Here is a 25147-nt window from a genome sequence, read left to right as displayed (position 1 = left end):
AAGTGTCTACTCCAACCCACATCAAGTAAGAGAAAACAGGGACAAGACCAAGATTACACAGAGTCAGTGGAGAGTAGGAGCAGGATCCCTGAGGAAAGAGGAAGGCAATCTTAACAGCTACACAGCTTCAGTATGCATAGTTTGCATGTATTGTGTGTATATTAAAAATAACCACAGCAATGCCCATACTGTACCCTTAAACTCCTCTGCTTTTACGTTTTTGTTATCCGTTTCAATGGAAGTTCCAGACACTTTACAATCTGCAAGGGGACAGAAAAAAACAAGACAACTCAGCAATAAACACTTGTAATTTCATATGTGCTTCAGCAGGTACAAGCAATATTTTTGTGACCTCCTTAAACTGGACAGATCAGATATTCTCTATTAGAGAGAGCACAGGATTAAGAGGTAGACCAGGGCTGGCCATGTGGGTGGCCTTGAACAATTCATCTTTTCTTCTCCATGCCCTGGCACCTGTAAAAAATAGTAATATTTCTTTTTTTACAATAGCATGATAGTATTTACATGTGAGAAGTTCTATATAAACAGTAGACATTGTTTTATACTGGGGTAATGTCTCGGTCTGTTTCTAACTAGGGAGACTTGCCTTAATCCATACGTGTATTTTCCATTGTATTCTATTACAAGGCAGGCACATTTACTGAAGAATACCACACACAGCTTCTACAGGGTGAAAAAAAAAAAGTGTGCAGTAATTGGTAGTTACCTCAAATTCTTGTTGAAATGAGGAGAACGTTAGTCAACATTTCTATAGTTTTATAGCAAAGAGAGAAAAAAACCCCATACATTATTGGATATCTCTTTTGTCAGGAATACTGAAATTCCAGAGAGAACAAGTGAAATAACCACTAGCCGTACATCAACCCCCACCCAGCTATCTCCTCCTCTGCACCTCTCTTAAGAGCTGCTCTCCTCTCAGGAAAGGACTCCACCGTGTTCCCTCATGATTCAGAAGCCCAAGAGTCAGTCGCTGTTATTCCAATTACTCCATGGCGGGCTACAAGTCTACCAAGTGCTTAAGAACAGCTAAATACAGTTCTTTACACAGGTTTACATTAACTTCCTGCCTCTCCCACCCCCCAAAAGCATCTCAAATTCACTTGGGTTTAGGACTAGTTTTGAAGGCAGCATAGACACTCCTAATGCAGTTCATTTCCTCCATCTGCATCAGCCAACTGAACAATTGTTACAGAAGTTATACACTGAGCCTCCCTTCCCATCAAAAATATTTAGAAACATGGCTTGTTTAAGAGCATAATGTCCTTCTGACTGACAGAAGCTAGTCTTGCTTTACTCCTTTTAGTGTAATCTTGCTGTTTACCTCTTTCATGCACACAGACCACCTTTGTTCATGCCCGCAGAATTAGCTTCCCTTTCCCCTGCCTAATGGGGGAAGAGTTGCACACACCCTAGTAGATGGATATCCAGTCTTGATCTGAAGACATGACAGATCAAAAATCTTTTGCTTATTGTTTTCTTCTGACAGTTGATTACTTCTGTTGAAGCATGCACCTCATTTCTTGCTTGTGAGAGTCCATTTGGGCTTTCAGCTACAGGCTCTCACAGCTCTGAGTTAGCATGTTGTCTTCTCTGTATGAAGGTACCACCATAGAAAAGTTCCGGTTGGAAGGGACCTTAAAGCCATCTAGCCCAACTCCCCCTGCAATAAGCAGGAACATCTTCAACTAGATCAGGTTGTTCAGAGACCAGTCCAGTCTGACCTTGAACGTTTCCAGGGATGGGGCATCTACCACCTCCCTGGGCAACCTGTGCCAGCATTTCACCACCCTCATCATAAAAAATTTATTCCTTATATCTAGTCTAAATCTACCCTCTTTTAGTTTAAAACCATGACCCCTTCTGCTATTGCAACAGGCCCTACTAAAAAGTTTGTCCCCATCTTTCTTACAAGCCCCCTTTAAGTACTGAAAGGCCACAATAAGGTCTCCCTGGAGCCTTCTCTTCTCCAGGCTGAACAACACCAACTCTCTCAGCCTTTCTTCATAGGAGGTGATCCATCCCTCTGACCATCTTTATGGCCCTCCTCTGGACCCACTCCAACAGGTCCATGTCCTTTCTGTGTTGAGGGCTCCAGAGCTGGGGTCTCACCAGAGCAGAGTAGAAGGGCAGAATCACTGTGATCAACCTGCTGGCCATGCTTTTGATGCGGCCCAGGATACAATTGGCCTTCTGGGTTGCAAGCGCGTATTGTTGGTTCATGCCCAGCTTTTGATCCACCAGCACCCCTAAGTTCTTCTCTGCAGGGCTGCTCTCAGACCCTTCACCCCCCAGCCTATATTGATATCAGGGGGCTGCCCTGAGCCAGGTGCAGGACCTTGCACTTGGCCTTGTTGAACCTCATAAGGTTCACACAGGCCCATCTCTCAAGTTTGTCCAGGTCCCTCTGGATGGTATCCCATCCTTCAGGTGTGAGTCAACCGCACCACTCAGCTTGATGTCATCTGCAAACTTGTGCACTCACTCCCACTATGTCATTAATGAAGATATAAAACAGTACTGGTCTCATACACCATCATCATTTTCTTCTCAATTAAAGATCATTCCTTTTTGTTCAAGTCTGGCACTACAGAGTGAATTCTCCATCCAGGCTGTTCCTACGGTCCTTTTTGTCCATAATTTTCTAGTTTTTTTTCAGCATCCTTTAAAATACAGATTGCAGTTCTATCAGTATCTATAACCGTTGCCTCTGTGAGTCATGTAGGAACAGTCAGAATAGGTATCTGAGTCCCCGGCATTGTAGCAAAACTTCAGTTACTCATTCACTGTATCCTGTTATGGTGGGTTGACGTTGGCCAGCTGCCAGACGCCCACCCAGCTGCTCTCTTACTTCCCCTCCTTGGCATGACAGGGCAGAAAATAAAATTTAAAAGCTCATGGATCAAAAGAAAGGGAAATCACTTAGCAGTTACCACCACAGGCAAAGCAGACTCAACCTAGGGAAAATTACATTTCTTGCCAATTAAAAACAGAGTAAGTGCAGAGGTTGTGGGGAATAAGGGTTGTGGTCAGTCCATAACAGTTTCTCTCTGCCGCTCCTTCCTCTGCACACTTTTTCCCTGCTCCAGCGTGTGTCCTCTCCATGGGCCACAGCTACTGTCAAGAACCTGCTCCAGTGTGGATCCTCCATGTACTTCAGCTTTCTTCAAAACATATCCACTTGCTCCAACGTGGTCCTCCATGGGCTGCAGGGCAACACATGCTCCACTGTGGTTTCTCTGAGGGCTGCAGGGCACTCTCCCCCTCTCCACTCTGGGCTTGCAGGGCTGTTTCTCACACTTTTCCCCTCACCCCTGGCTGCTGGGCAGCGTTTTGCCCTTCATTACACAGAGGGGCTCAGCCGTGCCCTGTGGCCAGAACCAGCTGTGCCCTGCAACCCCTGCCAAACCCTGGGCACCAGCACCCCATACCCCTGCATTAATCTGAGTTTCTGCTTTCTAGGTATCTTACCATCCCTTCCAAATGTAGGTTCAATATTTCTTATCTCTAAGAGAATACAGTTTCACACCAGGCAACATAAAGTGAATTTTCCTATGTGCACATTACCAAAAGATCCAAATTTGTGTGCAGCTATCCTGTCCTTAATATGTTTTAATTTTATAGTCATGTTTGTGTTACCTCAAAATAGTTACAGCAGAAGATTATAATATGAAAATAAGAGAAGACAATTCCAGGAGTGCCATTTATGTACCCTTCGAATACTGACATAGCAAAAAAATATTTGCATTAAAAATGGCACTTGGAGATTTTTCCACCCCATCAAGAAAGGAAACTTTCCCATTAGACTTCATAAGAATAAATTTTTAAAAACCCCAAATTATCCCACTCTGTTGAAACTAGAGGAGGGAACCACTTCTCCAGCATCTCCCAAAGTAACCCTTATTCCTGCATGTCTACACAGAGCCCATCTTTCTATTTTTGTCCAGGCTTGGTCTAGAATAAATCCTGTAGTCATTAAATAGTCTTCCTTTCAACCTACTAAGTCTTATTTAGATTTATGGAAAAAATTACCTTTTGACTTTTACCCAAATGATGTTTCTAGAACAATACACCCTGCCCCGCCCCCCCCCCCCCCCCCCCAGCCAATAGATAATAAATCATGTTTGTCTACTGAAGTAACATCTTCCTTCATGTGTTCATGAGGAGGAGGAACATTTAGTTCTGAGGCTCTGACAGCAGTTAACACTTGCTAACACTTAGGTAGGAAGCATATCTAGGGCTCCAGTGTGCAGGTAAAGTAATTTAGAAATTATTGGCACATCAACCTTCTCTGTCTGGACACAGAACAGCTCAAAAACATGTAACTCACTACTGTATTTCATTCAATGTTTCACGGACCTGGAAGTTTCTCTTCTCCTCTTCAATTACAGATGTCACACAGCTCACTATCATGGTCTAAGTATTCATAAGCTAGAAGCCATAATAAGAAAACAGGTTTTATGACTTCTGGGGCAGGATCACGGTACTTACTTCTCACTGTGGAAGTTATCATGAAATTACTTTGTATACTTCATATTGGGAGCTTGCAATTGCACAAAATCTCCATATTTCCCCTTGCATCAAGGGACTTATAGAACACATAAAGACCTTATTATACAATGCAATAAGTACAAAATACATCAGAAAGAAAGCAAGAAGTTCAACATACAGACAGCCCTCTTCCTCACACACACAAACCACATATATACATGATCTTCCTCAAGAAGCAGCAGAGTCTGAACAGTAACTTAAGGTGATGCAGAGATAGCTGACCAAATGAAAACCATTATATATTCTGATCAAGCAGAAAGACAGGAGAGCTCTTTAAAGCTAGAGCATCTCTTCCTTAAAATGTCCATTTAGACACACCTCTGCCAATTATTCAGAATCCAAGATTTAAGCTTTGGATTTTAATTCACCATATAAAAAGCAATAGTGAAAAGGTGACATATTATTGTACCAGTAAACTTTTGCTCATCAAGTGCTTTTATACAGACTGAAAAAAATCTTATATGTCAGTACCTTCATTTGTTCAGAAGTAAATCCCAAAAATACACACTTTCCGTTTGATAATCACTCACACAGCTGCAAACTGATACTACTAGCTGGAGGAGTCATTAAGGAAAAGTGTATTAGTCAAACCAAATCAAAGGAAACAGTGTACATGAGAACAGAATCAAAACAAAGTTATAAGTACAAGAGAAAAAGCAGCCTTGTGGTATTTGTTTTGCCAAGTTCTAACTAGCAGGTGGTCTAGAACAAAGCTTAACAAAGGATTTCAGAGGATAGTGTAAGTTTACGAAATCTGATGTCCTAAGAATAGAGCCATAATGAAGCCCGTCCTCTTACTGAAATCCCTGAAAGAGAATAGGAAACTAGACATCTGTTTGGTGTTAGCATCCTTCAGACAAGTGACCACCTCAGGATAAACCATTGGCGACATGCTTTGATGCTCATGCAGATTTCTCAGCTGTGTAACTACCTACCACGAGGTATTAAAACAATAATACCTAGAGTTTTGCCACAGTCACATCATTTAAACACTCACATCTGTTTTGGCTCTCCTGTTGCCATACTTTTTCCTAAAAGAAGTAGTCCAGAGATTACATTGTCCATAAATGGGGAGGGGGGAGGAGAAGCTATCTACCTTTGGACAAAATTAGTTGTGAATTACTTAAAAATAATAATAATAATAAAGCCACTAACTCCCATTCTTCTTAGTAGTCTAAGATGCAGCTGCTACAACCAAAAGGCTACCAGCCGTGCTCACAGTGGTGTTGGCAGGCCAGACTACCTTACTTCCAACAGTAAACAACAGACAGCAGGGCTCAGATCCACCACTCTTCGCAGCCTCCTTGCTGTCTGCAGTCAGTGTTTAAGTAGCCTTCACCTTCCATCAGTTCTGCTTGTGAATGCTAACCTCCAGCAAACATGCTGGGGAGAGATCAGGAGTATTCACAGCCTCTCAGGGGTCTCCTGTGTTGGCCAGAGTCCTTAACCTATCTCTGAAATTGGCAATTTAGGTACCAAAACATAGCCTGAAATAACTGGAGTAAACCCAGCTTCATTAAGTAAACATAAGATAAACATGGCATTAAGACTTCAAAATTTGGACAAGGACTAGAAGAAATTGCGGGGGTGAGGAGGGGAAGGAAGAAGCAGCTCAACTTCAGTCTTTCAGTTATCTTGGGTTATAAAATTTCTTCAGTCTTAAAGAATAATAATAGAACAGGATTTACTTTGGGCAGAGTTTATCCAATTCACAAGAAAACCAACCCTGCCTATCTTCAGCCACAGAAAACAAATAAGGGAGTAGTCTCAAGGAAGGGGTCTGCGGGGAATAATAAAACCATCTAAGCCCAGATGCGGAGAGCAAGTTTGCATTTTAATAGGTGTGGTGTAACTGCATAAAAGGATGATAATGAAAGAGATGGCACATTTTCTGGCTGACCAGCTAAAAGGATATAAAACACAAAAAGGAACTTAAAGAGCTTCTCAGCCACCCCTTCACTTACGTGGTAGCTGGTGTGTTTTGGAAACTGCTAGATTTAAACACAGCAACTTTTAGTCATCCAGAGCTGCTACAACTCAGACCTGGTGGTAACACATACAGCTCGAGAGTAGTTTAACATGCTGTGAAATACTTGGCAAGGTTTTCTACACTCTTATTGGCTAATTAGGACCTAGACCTTGCAGATGTTTTTAATCGAGGAAGAAAAACCTAGGGATCCTACACTATGTACACATGTGCTATCCCTACATCAGTGGCAAATGAGAAGTTTTTCTAGCAGCTGGAAGAAATTGCTTTTAACAAATAAGTTAAGTTTTTAGTTCTTACAACTATCAGGAACACTGTTCATCAAATACAAGCTGATGCAGTGCTGGTTTCCTAGCACTACAGAGAAGTTGTTCTAGTGGATCTGTGCTGGTAGTGTTTTCAAGCATCAGGAAAAAAATGGCTATTTATTTTCACTGCTTAGTCAGTACTAGAAATGCAGTATCTTGGTCTTGACTCTTGGGAATGAAAGAGATACAGCAGAAGCAGCAGGCTTTTAGATACTCAGAAGGTTCCAAGAATAGGGGGGTGCAGGGAATAAAAGCTCACTGGCAGAGTGACACAGCTTAACTTGTATGTTGTAGGCAGTGCCTCTTCCATAAGGAGAATTATTAATAACCTCATGAAAAGCCTTGTAATGAACTACAATTTGTGCGCAGAGATACCTGCTAGCTTTCCCTCCCCTCCGTTTGTACAAGCCCACTCCTCACAGATTGTTTTTTTAATTAATGGAAAATGGACTAGGTTTTTGGAACAAGGGAAGAGCAGGGGTGGGGGAAAGAAAACAGCTAAATCCAGTATTTAGTTTGGCTTCTCTTTTGGAAGAGCAGCTATTACAAAATTGAAATTCCATCTCTACAGCTGAGTATCTGACAGACACAAAATTGACCTTCCCTCCACCCGTAGCGAAACAAAAAAAGTTTCCCCAAAACCCAAAGGCATTTTCCCCCCCTCCAGCCGAGGCTCAGAGCCATGCACAGTGGAATAATCCTCCACTCCGTTTGCTCTTCTGAGCAGAGATATCTATGCATTTGAAACTGATAACAAGGTCAGCATCCAGATGGTAGGTTCGTTAGATATATAACACACACATTAAGTGTCTTGCTGGGAAGTCAGCAAATACTCTCTTCACTTTTTGTTTTTAATTAAAAGATCTCAAATTAAAAGAAGAAGTCAAAATAAAAAAAAAAAAAATCAAAAATTGTCTACAGCTACTCAAGTAAGACAAAGCTGTCAAGTTTTAAGGTATCCTGCCTGTATGACCTCTACTGCAACAAAGCAAGGTGTCACCCTAAAGCATACTTTAGGGTGGTTCCTCCAAACAGAAAAACCTGACAAGTAGTAGGTTGGGGTTTTTTGGGGTTGGGTTTTTTTTGAGGGGTGGAGGGGTGGGGGGTAGGGGTGGGATCAAAAAACCCTAATATAGAAAAAGCACTATTTTATTAAGACATAGCATAAAAATAAAAACAATCCTTCCCACTCATCTGTTACAGATAGTAGGTTTTAATCAGCTTCAGTAGCTCTGCCTTCATAATGGAATCATATGAGAAACAATGCAGTACTGCATTTTCATCCAGCCAGGAGTCATTTAAAAAGGGGGAAGAGCTTTGCCAGAAAGTGACCAAGAGCAGGATTTCTACCTGTATTAAAAACTTGTATTAGATGACCTGAGTAGCTCTCAGTCTTACAGGGGAAAGTAGTATCTTATGTTAAATGCCTCACCTACAGAGCAGACTAGGAAAAGGTTTTCATTCATAATGCCAACCTAAAAATTAGTTAATCCTCAGCAGTGTGCATACGGTTTAGTGCAATCCAGAAGGCTAGCACTTTCAGATTGTGAAAGCGATGGTGTCTTTCTGCTTAATTTGAAAGTTAAGAATAAAAAAAAAATCTTGAAAGTAAAATTAATAAGAGGCTGAAGTTTTCTGAGCCAATTACCTAAAGCTATCAGTGGTAGTCCTAAGAGTTTAAGATCATGTTAATGATTCATTTCAGAGCAGAGTCCCAAGGACACTTGGCCCTGGAAAACACAAACTGGAAGTGCTTGTAGAGGAGAAGGTAGGGAATAAAAATCAGGTGGCACGGGACAAGAAAGGAAGAGATTATTTAGGTCAGCCTCTCTGAAGAAACTGAACACCAAAGTACAGCAATTCCAGATAAACTGAACATCCTCCTATGTGCTTTCAGCAGTCCCAGCACTGAAAGATTACTGCATTAGTTTGTACTGGAAATTCTGGGAAACAATAAATTTAATTAATTCTTATATAATTAATAGTCAAAATGTAAAATTCAATTCCCTTCAAAGTTTGTTGGGGATTTTTTGCCTCCTCTTTGTCTACTCACACAGAAGAGAGGAACCATTTGAATCCACAGCTTGGAAAGGTTCAATGCAGCATGGAGTTTATTCTGACAGAGACAATCCAGAAAGTATATGCTCTTTACCAAATAAATATTTATAGCTCACGCTTTTACAAGACTCAGAACTCCACTGCTCTTCTTGTCTCCATAGCAATTCAAAGGGAGCTTCTGAAAACGGGGGATGGGGTTTTAAACTAGTCAGGCTCTAACAAAAAAGCCTATTTTCCAGCCCTCTCCCTGTCCTGCTCAACATTGGTTTCCACAGCAACTCAGCAGTGGCTCAAAGACAGATTGTAAAGGCACCACAATCCTATAGCTCCTTCAGCTATTGCTTATTTTCAGATGCATCAGAATGCTGATGACTTGTGCCTAGTATCATCATGTTTCAAAAGACTATGAGAATAGGCTATGGGGGTAGAAGCCCTTTGCAACTGCCATCACGCCCACCTCATCACACGCTACAGCGGTGATCTGAAGCAACAGATATCTAGCTGCATAAACCCTATGTAAGAATTCAGCAAAACACTTGCCTGGGCAAATACCTAGAGAACTTGTAGTAGAATGATGATTAAATTTTCAAAACAAAGCTAGGTACCCAGTACAAACTCGCTTGTTCCTCTGCAGTCAATAGTACTAGACTGATTTACATCAACCGTAAAAAATCAGCCCTGGAACACAAGAGAGTGAGGAAACTAGAAGAAACAAACAACCCCCCCAAAAACCCACACAACCATTGTGGCCCACAATTCGAGATAAAGCTCTCTGAAGTCTCCTACAACGTTTAAGTGGAATTGCCAAGCAACTTGAAAAGGATAAACACTTTCAAGAAGTCATGTCATTTGTATAGCTACAAATACACAAGTTATTTATCTAAAAAAGCCTGAAAACAAATTTAGTTTACTTTCCAACTGTGCCAACCAGCATTCGTTACAATTCCAGTAAACACCATATGAAACCGGAGTCCCTGCTCATTCACTGTAGGATCATATTTCCAGATGCGAGGAAGAACAAGATGCTACAATTTTAAATCGTTGTAAGTAAATACATTGTTACAGTGAAGGGACATCTCTTCCCATAGTTAGTTGTATTTAAGCTGGAACCAAATTTCCTCACCCTCAGTACCTTCTTCAAGTTTATAGCATTTTTTCCCCCAGTAGGTCTTCTCAACCCCTTTTTGATTAAAAAGCGCTTTCACTGCAGAGGATAAAGTATGTAAGAGAATATATTAAGTTCTGGCTTCTAAAGGTATAGGAGTAGCTATCTAACCAGAGTTGTGCATTGCAAATGGATCCTAAGTAGCATGTAGAATAGCTAATTTGACCAACTATACCCATATATCTCATTTTCAGCAAAGTGTAATAATCAAAGCCAAATCAGCATTGTCACCTTATGTCCCCCACTGAAGGGGATGCTACATCTGAAATACATTATTTTAAAAAAAAAAGTTCTCTCTGAAGCAAATATTGACCTAGAATATACTGCTATACTAATATGTAATGGGTGTAAGAATAACTTCTTGTGGTGAGTTTTTTAAAAAAAGGGCCTTATGCAGGCTTTCTCCCGTGCAATTTTTGCTGACTTTGGGACATAGCGTAACTTCATTCTAGCTATCATGTCCATTAAAAAAAGTCAGTGTCTTTCAAAAAACAGTAGGATGCTCTTTAAATACAAGTACTCAGCAAGAGCCTTGTGCAATGCTTTGTGAATTCAGGATTTCCGAGGAGATGTTTCCAATAACTGAGGGCGGCGGCAGTGTTTTCACTTAAATCAAGAATTTTAGAACTCCATCCTATTAGTGATAAACAGCATTGAACTTAGCTTTTTAACTTTTTTGCCCAGACTACAGAGCAGATTCTTTGCTAATATGAGCTGGAAACATATGACCACTTCTCTCCTGGCCAAAAGAATTTGGTGAACCCTTCCTAATAATCCGAGTTCAGTTGCCGAATTAGCTCATCCCATTTTCATTCACACATGATCTCTTACACTGCCAAGTTTGCTCAACAGTCTCTTCCTGCCAGAAGCAGCTCACAGTCATGTTTGATGACTATTAATTTCAATCAATGTTGTAGTTTACAGTACAAATGCATATCTATCCTTAATTCTACAGGCCTTCAACAGATAATTTAGTTCTTTAATACCAAATTTTATAGAAGCACCTTCTGGCACTTTTGAACAAAACTGAAGCCACTCTTCAATTAAGGCTGATATGTATCAAGAGGAGCTAGAACAAAGAGAAGATGTTTTGCACGCTTAAAAGAGAAGGGTGATTAGAAGAAATCCTCCGGAAGGTAGAGCTAGGAACAATAGGTCACAGTATAATAGGTGCCAAGTTTTCCTTAAAGAGGAGGAAGATGATTTAAACAAAACAAAACACCAACAAAAAATCCACTAGAGTCTTCATCACATTAAAAGTGACACAAGCACAACAACATATGGGTATCCAGATTAGAAAGCATTAAAAGAACAACACTGGAAAGTTACACAGGAAACAGGAATAAACATAACAGAGTAACTCTGTGCTTGCTTTATTTATTTTTAAAATCAAGCATAAATATTAAGTTGGTGATCATCACAGCTTTTCAACAGAGGAGATGTTAGGAGCCACATCCTTGAGAATATTTGGGTAAGGTTCACTAATGAAACACACTGCTGCTTTGCATCAGAAGAAGGGAAAGCTCAGTATGTGAGCTAACATTCACAATTCACTGGTTTGCTGCTTCATGTAATAGGATTTGATGATCTTGTCTGCAGGTACTTAAAATAAGAAAGTACCAGCTGTTTCACTCTCACAAAAACAAAACAAAAAAGACGCCAGCAATTCTGTAATGCTGTAAAACTACAACAAAAAAAAAATCCAGGAGACAGAATGATTTGTATGGCAGACAAATAATCTTGTCAAAATTAAATAGACAATCTAGTCACAGTTCAGAGACAGAAGTAGTACCAGGAACATGTAGAGCTGGAAAATTTTTAATACACATATATTTTTAAAACCATTAGGTTTTTTTTTGTTTTGGTCGGTTTTTAAAGAATAAACCATATCTGATTAAGGATTCAGCCCCCTGGGCCACTACCTTTCCAAGCACAACTTAGTGCTTAAAAGTCTGGTGATTAAAAGTGGCTGTATCTGGAATACTCAACAGTGCACGTATGATATAGTATCATCAAAAAATCACATTACATTTCTAGGACACTTGTTAGGGTCAATAAATAACATATTTTTTGAAACCCTCACTCCCAGGTAGGTATATATGCTGCTTTAAACTACTGTTTTGCCATCTGCTTTGCCTACTTCTGCCCATATTCACTGTATAACCAACTGCTCCTGAGTTATTGCTCTAGAAACTTGTGTGACATTGTTACTGCTTAAACGGAAGCTTCCTTTAGAAATAAGACTAAATAATACTATTTTGAAGGTGCTTGTCCTACTTCAACTCAGGTCAATAATATCAGTTTAAGGATCTCTTTTGAGACATGTGACAAGAACAGGCCAAGGACTATGCTGGCAAACAGATTATACAGGCAGACACACATCAGCATAAGCACTGTGACCACATGGAACCCAAACACAAAATAAGGTGTTCAGAATTCAGTTCTAAACTCACAGAACAACATATTTTAGTAAGAAGAGGATCTGAGGATCTGGGCATGTTTACTTATTTATTCCCAGTGTTGTTGCAGGGCTGAGCTTCTTGCTATGAGCCTGGACAGTACAGAGCTAGCATCAGCAGAGCTGTGAGTGGTCAAGAAATCAAGGGATCCGGATGGCTTGTTGAATAATGGATTGCTACCAGCATTTCTATTCTAGAAGAGGAACTCATCACCAACTAAGTAAAAGTTCAACAGTTCTGATGAAAGCGTCTGTTATGGGTTATGTTTATGAGTGCCAGGTATTGTTTTAGGGTAGATAAGGAACAGGTTCCTTACAAGAAATAAAAATAATTACTCTTTCACAGGAAAGAGTATCTACTTCAGAGCTTACAGATATGCAACCCTTCATAGGCTAGTCTATACATATCTTCTACTTAAATAGTCTGATTTCCTAACCAGTTGGGCTCAGAGTTTATCAAATACTAGGCTGATCCTAAATATTAACTTTATCCCCAGCTTTCCAAAGTGACATGTAAAACAATCTTTTGGGTTAGTAGATTGTTATATACATATTCTATTCTTTTAGCTTCTATTATTTTGCTAGAAGACAAAGTATTTGTCTTTAGGTTTTATGACATTTTTTGTAAGAAAATTCAAGTTTTCTGTGACTTTTTTTGGACCAAAGACTAGCTTAAACAAAGTAAGAAAAAAACCCCATTTCTACACAGCTTTGATATTCCACAGAAGACATTAAGTTTGCTTTAACTCAAGAAAAATGTTCTGCACCTGCAAGTCTGTACATGCAAGAGCTGGCCATCCCCCTCCTTTTTCTCTGTGTACATATTTTTCAAAAGCTTTGAATAAACTTTAAATAAATTTAAATGCTTATAAAGAGACATCACTTCATTCTTCTTTCACAAAAATCAGTGCATTCTCCCAACAGCTATTTACATTAGAAAACCACTGTGCTCTTTAACAACTGGGCAAAAACCTTTGCAGCACTATTTTCCCTCCCTTCTCCCTGCTAAAAAGGGGGCTAAGAATTTTAACACAACGGGAAAGCAAACAGCAACTATGTGTGGACTGTTACAGTCTTGAGGACTTAGCTGGAGATACAACTGGAACATGAATGAAATAAGGAGTATGCAGTGACAGCAGAAAAGTAAGGCTGAAAATTTTTTAGTTAGTCTCTCTACATATGGTGCTGATTCCCTGCTGATAAACAGCTTCCCCAGATGACATCTATTGGAAGGCTCCAAAGACAAGTGCTATAAGTACATTAATTTCGGGATGTACCCCTGAGCCATCATTTCAACAACACTTAAACTGAACATGTAAAAAGAGAAGAATCACATTTACTTTTTATGCCTAATACATTTCAGAAGACTTGTGTGTCACTTGATTCAAACAGCACTAGTTGATGTCCAGGATGTAGGTCTTATTTAGAAAAAGGAAAAAAGATAAGAAAGCAATTGACTTAGAGATGGAATTATGTGAAGGCCTCTTAGACTGTATGCCAAGTAGAAAAACCATACACTAACGCAGCCCAAAGAGTCGCTGCTTGATGTCTAAGCATGCTTCCACTACCGACACATCTGCTCACTTCTTTCTACTTCCTGTCCCAGGCACCAACTTTAACGTTACCAGTGAATCTGGAGTGCCTGAATTTGTTTTACTAGTCACCCCAATACTACAACAGCATCATCTTAAAAAACTTATAAGCCCTTACTACCACCTGGCTTTCCTAATCCTCCCTCTCTTCTACATGAAAAGATGTTGTATGGCTCTATTCCGTTATGGAAATACTGTTTTTCCTTTCAGAAGCCTCTCAAATGATTATGACATTTTTGTGCTTCACTGAGTCACATTACGCAACATTATGTTGGTGAACAGTGGGCAAGTGGCCTTCATTGCAAGATACAAAGAATACTCAATACTGACTAAAAATAAAACATTTATCTTTCACATAAAAATATTTACTGACATATAAATGGAAAGCTACTAAGTCTTCTTGGAGGATAAAGACCTTTTCTGCACAAACCCTTCCAATATCTAGGCATTGCTATTAATGATCTTTTAATTGGACTTTATGTGGAGAAAGAAAGAAAAAAGGAAAAAAGAAGATACACATCCCTTCCCCACCTTCCTACAAGAACCCTGTGATACATCTGTTCTTTAAAGAAAAGCAGCAGGGATGGACAGAGACACCAAAAAAAACCCAACAAACCAACAACACACAACAAAAGATCTCAACCCAGCAACATCTATCGTTTATATTTGTTTCTGAACAGTGCTAAGCAGATACAAGTCATGTCTTCCTTTGATATTATGCTACTTTGTTTTTAGAGGTAATCCTCCTCTATTTAATTATTCCTACAGTTAGGAGTTGCAAACACCTGAAGCAAGCTGGTGTCATTTATGTGCAGTCTAAGTCACTAGTTATAATCTAAGCCTCAAGCAATAAAATATATGCTTTTATCTGTTAGAAGTTACTAGAATTTATACCCTTTTCCAAATCTTGACATATAACATCTTAATTGGCAAGACATCATGTTAAAATTTGTTAAATGCTGTTGCTGAATTAAAAGAGCCTTCAGTCATGTAATATTTATTACAGAAAGCAGATATTTCTGCTTAGAATTAACTTGCACAACTTAAGAGTTAACACACACACCTTTCATATAACATGGGTCAGCTAAGTCCTTTATTCTTAGTAAGGCATGACTTTCCCCCAGTCCATGTTTTAAAAATGTTCAGGCTCTCAAGCAAGTTCAACACATTAACAACAGTCAGTCGGGCCCAGCAAAGCTCTGTAGCATGAAAACGGCAGCTCAGAGACCCCAGCCAACGCCACTGAACACCACCTCAAAGCCAGAGCTGCAGGGCCTCCCAGCCAGAAGCCCTCCACAGGTCTTGGCACACCGAAGTCCATACTTCTCATCCCCAGCCACTGTGCACTCTCAGATTTTTTTTCTGTATTTAGGCAGGGGAGCAACCTCCTCAAATACAGAAGTATAGCCTTTCACTAAGTACATGAGACATCTTGCTTGAATCCCAGTTTCAGAAGTGCTCACCACGACCAGTTTGAATGGTGCCAAAGCTGCATCAAAGCCCTGTCACACCTCCTGAAATCCCAGTTACAATCTGGCACAAGGGTACATAAAACAAGAGCCACAAAGAACAAGCCAGGAGTTTGAGAGAGAGTTTTCACTTTGTGGTTGACTAGCTTAAAGACTGGAGGAACAGTAGAAAATCAGTTTAGGTGGCCCAATAGTCAAGGGGCAAAGAACCAATATGTACTTTATAAGACCATTTTATGGAAACAGAAAGGGTACATGAGCACAAAAGCTAGCCATAACATGCACCTGAGCACACCGACGCATTCTACAGCTATCATCCCAGATGATAGGTTTTTACTCATTTTTGCCAGTACAGTTACTAGAATTTATGAACCAGGGCCTCCTGGAGATAAGTACTCTCTATACATTCAAGTAGTAAACTGCTGTCTAACTCATATAATATGTATTCAAACTCTGGTTTTCTGTATATTATTTCCTCATACGTTTACAAGCATGCCAAGCACAAACGCTTCTCCAACTCTATTGCAGCTTTAGCCAACATACACAAGTCCTTAGCATATCACCCCCAAGAATTTCTCCCAGTTCATACTGAGCACTTTCTGCAGGCTGAGAAACAATACACAATCATTTTTTTCATTGTATTAATTTGAGCAAAAACCTCTTCAAGAATCCATGTTCTATCACTACCGCCAAGTACTGTGCTAGCAGTCTGTGAATAGCAAATAAAGCCCCTATAGTTGACATTATCTGGTACCAAAACAACCCTATAATACATGATTTTCCATCCAGAATGTAATATGTTTTGTTCCCCTTTGAGTCTCATCCAGTGCTTTGGACCAGCTTGAGAGCGTGTTCCACCCTTAAGAGGGTAATCCAAAAAAAGTTATATATATCTATTGAAACTTTATACCTGTAGAGTCCGGTTTTTTCCAGCTCAAGTCCAACCATTTCTTACTTTTTTTAGACAGCCAGGATCAAGTTGTAGCTATTTCAATGCAAGTTTGACGTTCCCATCTCTTATGGAAAATTAAATTTTGAGCTTGTAAAAAGCAAGCATTCAAAAAGGCTTATTACTAGATTTTTCTATTTTGTCTTCCCCTGCACATAATCTTTGAGAGAAACTGGCTGCCTGCTTTAATTCCTATTAACCAGGAGGGGTTACAGGCTTACTAGTGGTTCAACATCTACCACTGTTGTATTACTTGCTGTTCTTCAGAAATGGCTATTTTCCTCTTCTTGCTTCTCCAAAAGCTCCTTCACCTCAAGTGAACGTTCGAAACCGACCAGATGTTCAGCTGCCAAGCTCACCTTCTGCCTGTTTAAGAAGTTTTATATAAGCACTTGAATGCTCAATGATATACTGTGAGCATAGAGGTGACAGAACTCATTGGAACCCTCCAGAAAAAAAGAGGCTTTGGAAATACATGTGAGTACAAGCACTGGCAATCATCCAAATGCTCCTCCAGCATAAATTGCTGTCTCATTCTTTGAAATACATATTCATTTCCAGAAAAAAAAAACAAAACAAACAAACAACCCAGTGTTTAGATGAAGGAAACAAATAATTTGTCTTTATTACAAGACACCGTAATATTTGCTTTAAGCAATCACATACAATGCTTTGAGGAAGATGCAACAGGCTTTTCTGCAGAAATGTTCTGTTAAAACTGACAGTTCTTTGAAAAGTACTCGTGATGGGAAAAGACATGCCTGAAAGTAAAACTATAACAAAGCTAGCTTTACAAAATCGGGGGGGTGGGGGTGGGGGGGAAGGAAGGTGAGCTAACTGGGATAGAGTTAATCACTGGTAAATAAATTGCCTTTTGGCTTCCACATAACATTTCCTTCAGTGTCCATTGAAGTGCTCACCCCATTGTAAATTAGCCGCTAAACTAGAAAGCAAGAACTTGTGAACCATCTATTTTCCCCACATCTATGCAATAGTGCCACAAAGTTATCACAGTGGAGAAAAATAAAATCAATCATCCAAACAAGAAAAAACAGCAATAAGATAGTTCATTGTATACATCCACAGGGACACTATTTTAAGCAATTTTTGTTTGACATAGTTGCATAATTTCAAGGAAACCTTAATTTAGCCATTCCATATGGCCTTTGTATTTGTCATGGCAGACTATTTGCAAACGTCTACCTTGTGCTTCAATTGTTTTGATACACAAGACATTTATATTTCAATGTGGACATTTCTGGCTGTGAACATTTCTTAGTAATCTTCCTTTATGTAAGCACTTACACTGGAGTCACCTCTAGCATTGCTAAGAGAAAGTTTGACACTAAGCCTTACTTTGAGAAAAGTCTTTCTAAAAGGGATTGCCAGCTGCGGGGAACCGATGATAAACAGACCATCTCCAGAAGTGCTCCAGCAGAAAGATGACATTTTGAATGTTGATAGACTCTAAGGAGATCATACCATAGGTAAACTTTTAAATTCCATTTTCATAATTAAATTACTAGTTGTTCCTTTCCCTCCAAAAGCACTGGCAACCCAAACCTACACACCCCCCAACAAGGGAAGCTTGCTTACTTCTACTGCAGAAGCTTCACATGCATGTCACTGTCCATCTTCAGCAAAGAAATATTGCTATTATTTACTCTTGTGAAATTATGAGAAATCTGGATTATTTTTTTAATATCAGTTGTACAAGAAGATTCCCCTATACTTAAGAAGAGTACATCACTTTCGTGTCCACGAGCACTTGAGGAGAAACTAAAGCACTTGGAGCACACTTTGAGGAAGGGTAAAAGCCTTCTCTAACATGTTTAGTTCACTTTAAAAACAGGTCTGCACACACCCCCAGCAACATTTGGGGTAAGTCAGTGGACACAGACAAGTTTGGTAGCTCTAGGTCATGAAAGATGATCCCATATGTTTTGTTAAGTCAATTAGCTAAAGTGAAAAGGTGAAGTCAAAGTTCAACTGCTTGTGAGTTCTTACCTAATCATTTGTGGTATGAGCAGCCAGTTTCTGCAGCAGAACCTGGCAGCTACCGGGTTGCTGCCAAAACAGTCCGCAGTAGGAAATATAGGTATAATACAGGAAACAATCACAAAAATATCTTTGTGTAATTCAGTTAAATAGCCAATGAGAAGACCTCATCCAGGCTCAATTAGATCTGCTAATCACAGTAGGAGTTTTAACTCTCATTATTAATGCCAGATGCCCCTACTGTATTCACAATTACCAGAAATACACGTCCTACAACATGAACAAAGAATTGTTGCAACGTTAGAACTGAGAAAACAGGACCTCAGTGGCCAAGCGACAGCAAAAGCAAGTCCTCCATTTCCATACACCCACCTTAAACAGAAGAAAACAAAAGGAATTGTGATGTCTTGACATGACATTGCAAGGTACGTTTCCTATCTCCTGTATGCAGTGAGGGAAGACAGTCACTGTCATTTTTTCTTTTGCATATCAATAGCAGTCTGTGGGGCCAGTAACCCAAACTAAGCATACTACAGGGCCAGCCAGGGACCAGCTCCCTCTGCCTCCTCTCCACTGGAGAGGGAGAGAGAAAGAGACAAAACCCTTACCACAGAACAGCATTGCTTCTGGGTGAGGCCTCTCAGAAATAGAGCCCCTTCCAAGTAGCATGCCTAGGTTTAAGCGAAATAGCGTGACTTGCTCAAATGCAGCAAAGGCCATGGTTTCTGAGAGACATGCCAATAACTCACAGCCACAGTTTCTTATGAGCCCCAAGGATCTAAACAAGAGGGTGAAATTGTGAAGGTTGTAACATCAGCTAGAGAGAAGAGCATGTCTCCCTTTTAAAGACAGGAAGCTCTTCCAACCAAGTCCTCAATTTTCATCTGTTTTAGAAGCATTCAGGTATCTTGTGCAGTGTCACCACAGTTATAAATGAAATAAAGTTAGGCTGAACATTAAAAACAACTATTGCTTTCTGTAGTTAATTTTCATTTGTTTGTTTATATTTAAGAAGCTTGCTGTCATCTCACGCCCTATGTTATGGTGCCTAAGGATCTCTGCAGGTTTGTAGACCACTAGCAGTCTATAGCAAAGAAATACTGCTTCTCAACAGAAACAGCAAGAGAAGGAACCTTCCTTTGATGTCCCTTCCCCCTACTCCCTCTCCAAAAAACAGGTAGCCTGGCTTATAGTATTATGTTGTACAGATATTACTGGAGAACTATGCAGTTTTACAAATATGAGAAGTCCCACCTCACCTGGATATGGACTCTGATTTAAAAATCAGAGTAAGTCCCTACCAAGTTAAGCCAGCAAACAAAGAGGGTTCAACAGAAGACCTGGGGTTGACAATATTCTCAATTTTGAGTACTTCAACTGTATAACACATATAATCAGGAAAGCATAGTTTAAAGAGTTCCACTGTCAATTCCTGCAGGCAATGCAGTCATGCTTTACGATTTCTTGTCAGTGGTGGAGGGGAAGGCAAAAGGCTTCTTTCCTCTAGACCCTCTGTATACAGCTGAAAGACTCCTGAGCTCTAAGGGTGTTTGTTTTAAAATCAAAATTAAACAAACAAACAAAACCTCACCTTATTTATTGCTCAAACTACCCCAGTGATCTCCATCAAATATTTATGTAAGGCTACTATTTATTGCCTCTGCATTGTCCTCACACAGACATATTGTACTGGATTTGCTTCCAGCATCACTAGCTTAAGTTTAATTTCTAATGTGGGATAATGCAAGAAAAAAGCTACACCTAGAAGCTTCACAAGAAGGCCAGTTCATCAGTACGGACTATCTCCTCCAGAGTAGCCATGATGATTAATAACAATAATTTCTGTACATTTTCTAACTGTCTTGCCAACAGAGCTCACAAGTCTTACTCTGCGGTACCTTTTAAAACTTCCCAGATAACATCAGTTTCAGAAGCTCATGCCAACAGAGAATATGGTTGAAGACCTCCAACTCCTTTACTTTCCTCTAAATTAAAAGTGAAAGAGAAATTTTAACTCAGAGGAACCACTATTTTCTGCAGGTCATCAGTATTTCTTAGTAGGTTCTCACGGAAAAGCAATCCAGACCTCACCTACCTCAGCACTGTTCTTGTCTATGCTGACTTCCTTTGACCAACCTATACAGCTCTTAATTCCTACAGCTAAATGACCAAGCAAGTTCTCCAGAACTGCTCCACAATATATTGTTCACATGCTTCAGGTATCAACCCCTGATTTCTTTCCCTCCTTAGTTTCTGCCCATTCCCCACTATCTCCATGGCATGTTGGGCCCCAGCCCCACATAAGAGACCACTCAGCCCATACATCTGACTCAGATGCCAGTATTATTCAGCCTTATTGTTAATGTGAACATACTCCAGCCACAGCAGAAGGAGCAGACTCCTGCTTGCCTGCATTTCTGCCTGGACTTCCTCTGGCTCACACAAACAATCAGCATTTGCGCACCCTCCTACAGTCACGTTCTTCATGCGATGGCTTCTTATCAGCACCTTGCTAGTAAACCTTCTCTCCACCTGATGTTTCTTGGGAACTGGGACAGGAAGAGCGGGAAAAAAAAGCATGTCTGACAACAATGTAGGTATCCACTGTACTGCTTCCAAACCACCCTCTATCATTTCCTCACTGGTCAAAGCCAGCACTGCCAACAGGCACAACTAACCAGAAAGCTGAGCAGCCTCAAGAGACCGAAACCTGTCACCAAAAAACCATGGCAGCCTCATCCGCTCTGATATACCCATGCAATTAACAACAAATGGAGAAAAAAAAAATCAAAGAAAATAATTTTTGTTATTTACTATATGAAAGAGAAAGTCTGCACTAGTTGCCTTTTTAACAGCCCAAAATTTCCATAAGGTCTTGTAGAAGCACAGAGCAAGAAAAGAAAAACCGCCACCAAACCAGAGACCTAACAGACATGCATCACTTCCAGTCTCTCCACTACAGGCCTCATCCCTCCTCTGCAAAAAAAAAAAAGTTTCCACACACAGACGTTCCTGTTAGGTGAGGAAGAACAAGAGGTAAACTGCAAAACACACCCAGCATCAGCACCGTGGATGTCTCACATCCACCACGGGTCAGGAACCTGCCCCATGTGGTCACTTTGTTGCGAGACTGTGCTATATAATTCTTTTCAAAACGTTATTTCCACGTACAGCCTCTTTCCTTAAAATACCAGCAGGACACAAGGAGCATACAATAGGAACACAGTAAGATGTGATCTGAAAGCGACAGCCTAATCACAGTACTGGCACTGTTAACACTGTATATTAATTCACTGCTTCTTCACAGTTATGTGGCACCACGATCTTTCTTTTTTCTTCTTATTTCCATGTGCTTTCTGGGTGGGGCACCTTTTGCCAATTTATTTTAACATGTCCCTCCCTCCCCCGCCTTTTGTTTTTAAGGAGTTAGACAATAGGACCACAAAAATATTGGAAACAAGTCTGTTCTGGAGCTGCTGGAGCATCTAGGGCTGGCAACAGAGAACGCGCTCCCGTCACTCGCTCGTTCATCCTGTGAAGGCCATCAGAGAAGCAGGCTACGCAGCCTGCATCCTAAAGTTTACATCACCGCAGAAAGCCCCCGGCTGGCGCCGAAACAGGCCCGGCTTGAACAGGTTACATCTGCGCGCAGACAGGCGGCACATGGAAGCCACCACCGCGCGTCCCCCGGCCGCGGCGAGGGTCGCCTCCGCTTCGACCCCGCTGTCGGAGCGGGGGCTTGGCTCCTCTCGCTCGGGCGGCGAGGCAGGGGGAACGCCGCCCCCCTCGTCTTGCCCTGCCCTGCCCTGCCCCGCTCCGCTCCCGGGCGCCCCGGGACGGGCACGGCTCTCGGTGGGGCCGGGGAAGGGGCCGAGCTCTGTCCCCTCACACACACAGACCCTTCGGGCGTCCGTCCCGCCGCGGCCGGGGAGCCCGGCGCCGCGGCGTGGTGGTCGGGGGAAGCCCGGCGCCGCGGCGCTGCCGGAGGTAGCGGTACGCGATACCCGCCCGCCCCGCGGGGAAGGGACGCGACCACTTACAGCTCAGGACCCCCAGGTAACCGAGGAGCAGCAGGCGGAGGCTGCAGCTCGCCATCTTCCCGGGCACGGCCGCTCCCCACCGGAGGCAGCCGTTAATAACCGCCGGGCGACGCCGGCGGGGCGTGAGGCGCGAGGCGCGGCCGCGGAGGAGAGGAAGGGGGGGCGGGGGTGGCCCGGCGGGGCCCGGCCTCGGCCCGGGGGAAGAACGGGGCGGCGCCCGGCGGCGGCCGCCCTGGAGCAGGTGCGGCAGCCGGGGCGCGGCGCACCGCGCCCGCGAAGTTCGGGCTCCGCTCCGGTCCGGCCGAGCCTCCCGTAGTCGTCCTCCTCCACCACCGCCACCCCAAAACTTTTAAGACGTCGGAGCGGCGCCCCCGCCCCGCGCCGGCCCCGAGCCGCAGCTCCGGGCGCATCCCCTCCTCCTCCTCCTCCTCCGCCTCCCCCCCCCCCCCGCCCCCCGCCCCCGGGCCAGCGCGATGCCCCCGCGGACCGCGGGGCCGTGCAACTGTGTTGCATCCAGCAGCTCTTCCCTCCGAATTACGCATTTCTTTCTGAACTGTGAGGTCTTCGTAAGCTCAAGGACATTTGTTGCAACAGAATAAACTTTCATTACGGAAAGCTTAAACTTCTCGAAGAAGACCGTAGTCCCTGTCGGTACGTTTCCCGAAGCCCAGCCCACCCGGGGTGGAAGTGGGAGTAACGGGGTGAAATCACGAAGCAAAAATTCGGTTGTTGCGGATGAAAAGCGAGCAAGGCGGTGACGAGGCGCTGTCTGAAGCTGCAGGCTTGAAACGAAGTCACGGTGACTCCTTGTGCCCGTACCGCCGGGCGGGACGAAACCCCGCTGCCCCGGGGCACGTCGGCTGACGGGCAGAAGGCGGGCTGCAGGGTGACCTCCGAGGCCTTTCTTATTAATAGTTTATACCAGTCTAGGAGATTCTTGGTTAAATATAAAGGAGGTGTAATGGCCCTTTAAATTTCTGAATCAAGGAAAATTACTCATTCTGACACTTAATGGTGCATCTGAGTAGTTTCTAATGACAGCTTACAAATATATTGCCACTGATGTAATACAGTTCTATAACAAGAGAAGTATCATAAGGATTTCTTTGATAACCAGAACGGCGATGTTGGCTGTAGACTGTAGCAAAATGAGGAAAGGTTATTTATAAAGTCTCTAGCAGCTATTTTAGTGGAGACCAAAGAAGTAGGGTGCCATGATGCTCTTCATATCAAAATCCTCTTAGCTTATTTTTCACATGCAAAAATGTATATAGAATACAAGTAATCTGCAAAAAAATGTGCATATATATATATATCCAGTATATATTACCAGGATAATGGTGACAAGCATTTAATAAAATCAAAACTATTCCATAGGCAACAGAAAAGTTCTTTATTTTGTGTGGCCCAGCACATTGTAACTTTAAGCATGTACGGAGTTTCATTGATTTTGGTAGGACTGCTTTACTGTTTAAAGCCACGCCGTGTTAGAAACACCGTGTTCATATAAAATGTAAATATATGGGAGGACCCTGGTGGAAAAGGTATAGAGGTGGGGAATGTTAAGAAATGGCAGTGTGGAATTAAATTAAAGGATAGCTCATAGGGCAACGGCTAAAGCTGGTGTAACGGCAATGCATCGATGAGACGAATGAAGAGATGAACTGTGACAAGAAGGTACCCCATTAGACGATGGGATGAAGTTTGGACTAGTACAATAGTCTTTCCACCACAGTAAGCATTCATTTCTAACTGCCCAAATACATAGACTTACAAATAAGGTTTAATTTGGATTTCATTACCATGACTGATACGACAGTAAATCCACTGAAATATGTAGGGCTCCTATAAGCATGAGGTCAAATTCCTTTTTTTTCCTGTTCACTCTTTCGTTTCTCTTGCAAGTGATGCAAATACCCAGAGTACAGGGTTGTCTCCCCAGCATTTCTCTGATTTCTAGTACAGTTTCACAGTACTTTCACAGTTTCTTTACATTCCTCTCTTTTATTTCAGCAACAACTAGATCATAGTTTCTATGCTTGTTTTATACAATTGCAGGAAACACCAGCAACTGAGAGTATTCTGAATGTGTTTACAGAATTATTGGAAAACTGGTTATAAGGCATATAGTTCATTTAATGTATATCCTTTTTCTGTATGTACTTTGCTGAACAATGGTACTCTTAAAAATAGTCTAAGTACTTTGTTAGAAGAGTACAAGACTGCTATCCATATTTTTAATCCTTTTAAGTTAAACACAGTAAAAATATTTTCACTGAACAGCACATAGAGCCCAATGTGGAAGAATTTGTTTGAGATACTCAAACTTAACAGTTATTCTTGGAAAGCTTTCCATAGAGACTCAATTTTAGAATAATAAAAATAGTCTATAATTAACATCTGCACACAGAATGCCGGTCAAGAATAGCTCTCTTATTTTGTAATAACTATTCTAGTCAAGTTCTTTGTGGAGAAAAGCCTTTAAGAATTGTGTGGAAGTGCAACATGATTTCAAGACTTGGCTACTTCTTAATGATGTCAATAATTCATAAAC

The 25147-nt window shown here is 41.5% G+C and overlaps 1 protein-coding gene across 1 annotated transcript in view; it reads right to left on the bottom strand.

Moving 5' to 3' along the window:
- JAM2 (junctional adhesion molecule 2) overlaps positions 1–22980 on the bottom strand; it is a 37306-nt gene extending 14326 nt beyond the window's left edge. The window contains exons 1-2 of the mRNA XM_064470186.1: positions 22594–22980; positions 195–260 (exon numbers count right to left, since the gene is read on the bottom strand). Of these exons, the coding sequence (XP_064326256.1) occupies positions 195–260; positions 22594–22648 (121 nt within the window). The 5' untranslated portion in view covers positions 22649–22980. The remainder of the gene's footprint in view (positions 1–194; positions 261–22593) is intronic.
- Positions 22981–25147: the final 2167 nt, after the last annotated feature.

Source organism: Phalacrocorax carbo, chromosome 1 (assembly GCF_963921805.1).
Source record: "Phalacrocorax carbo chromosome 1, bPhaCar2.1, whole genome shotgun sequence".
NCBI classification, from domain to species: Eukaryota; Metazoa; Chordata; class Aves; order Suliformes; family Phalacrocoracidae; genus Phalacrocorax; species Phalacrocorax carbo.
The sequence above is the reverse complement of the archived record's forward strand: the minus strand, read 5'-3'. Positions and strand labels throughout refer to the sequence as shown.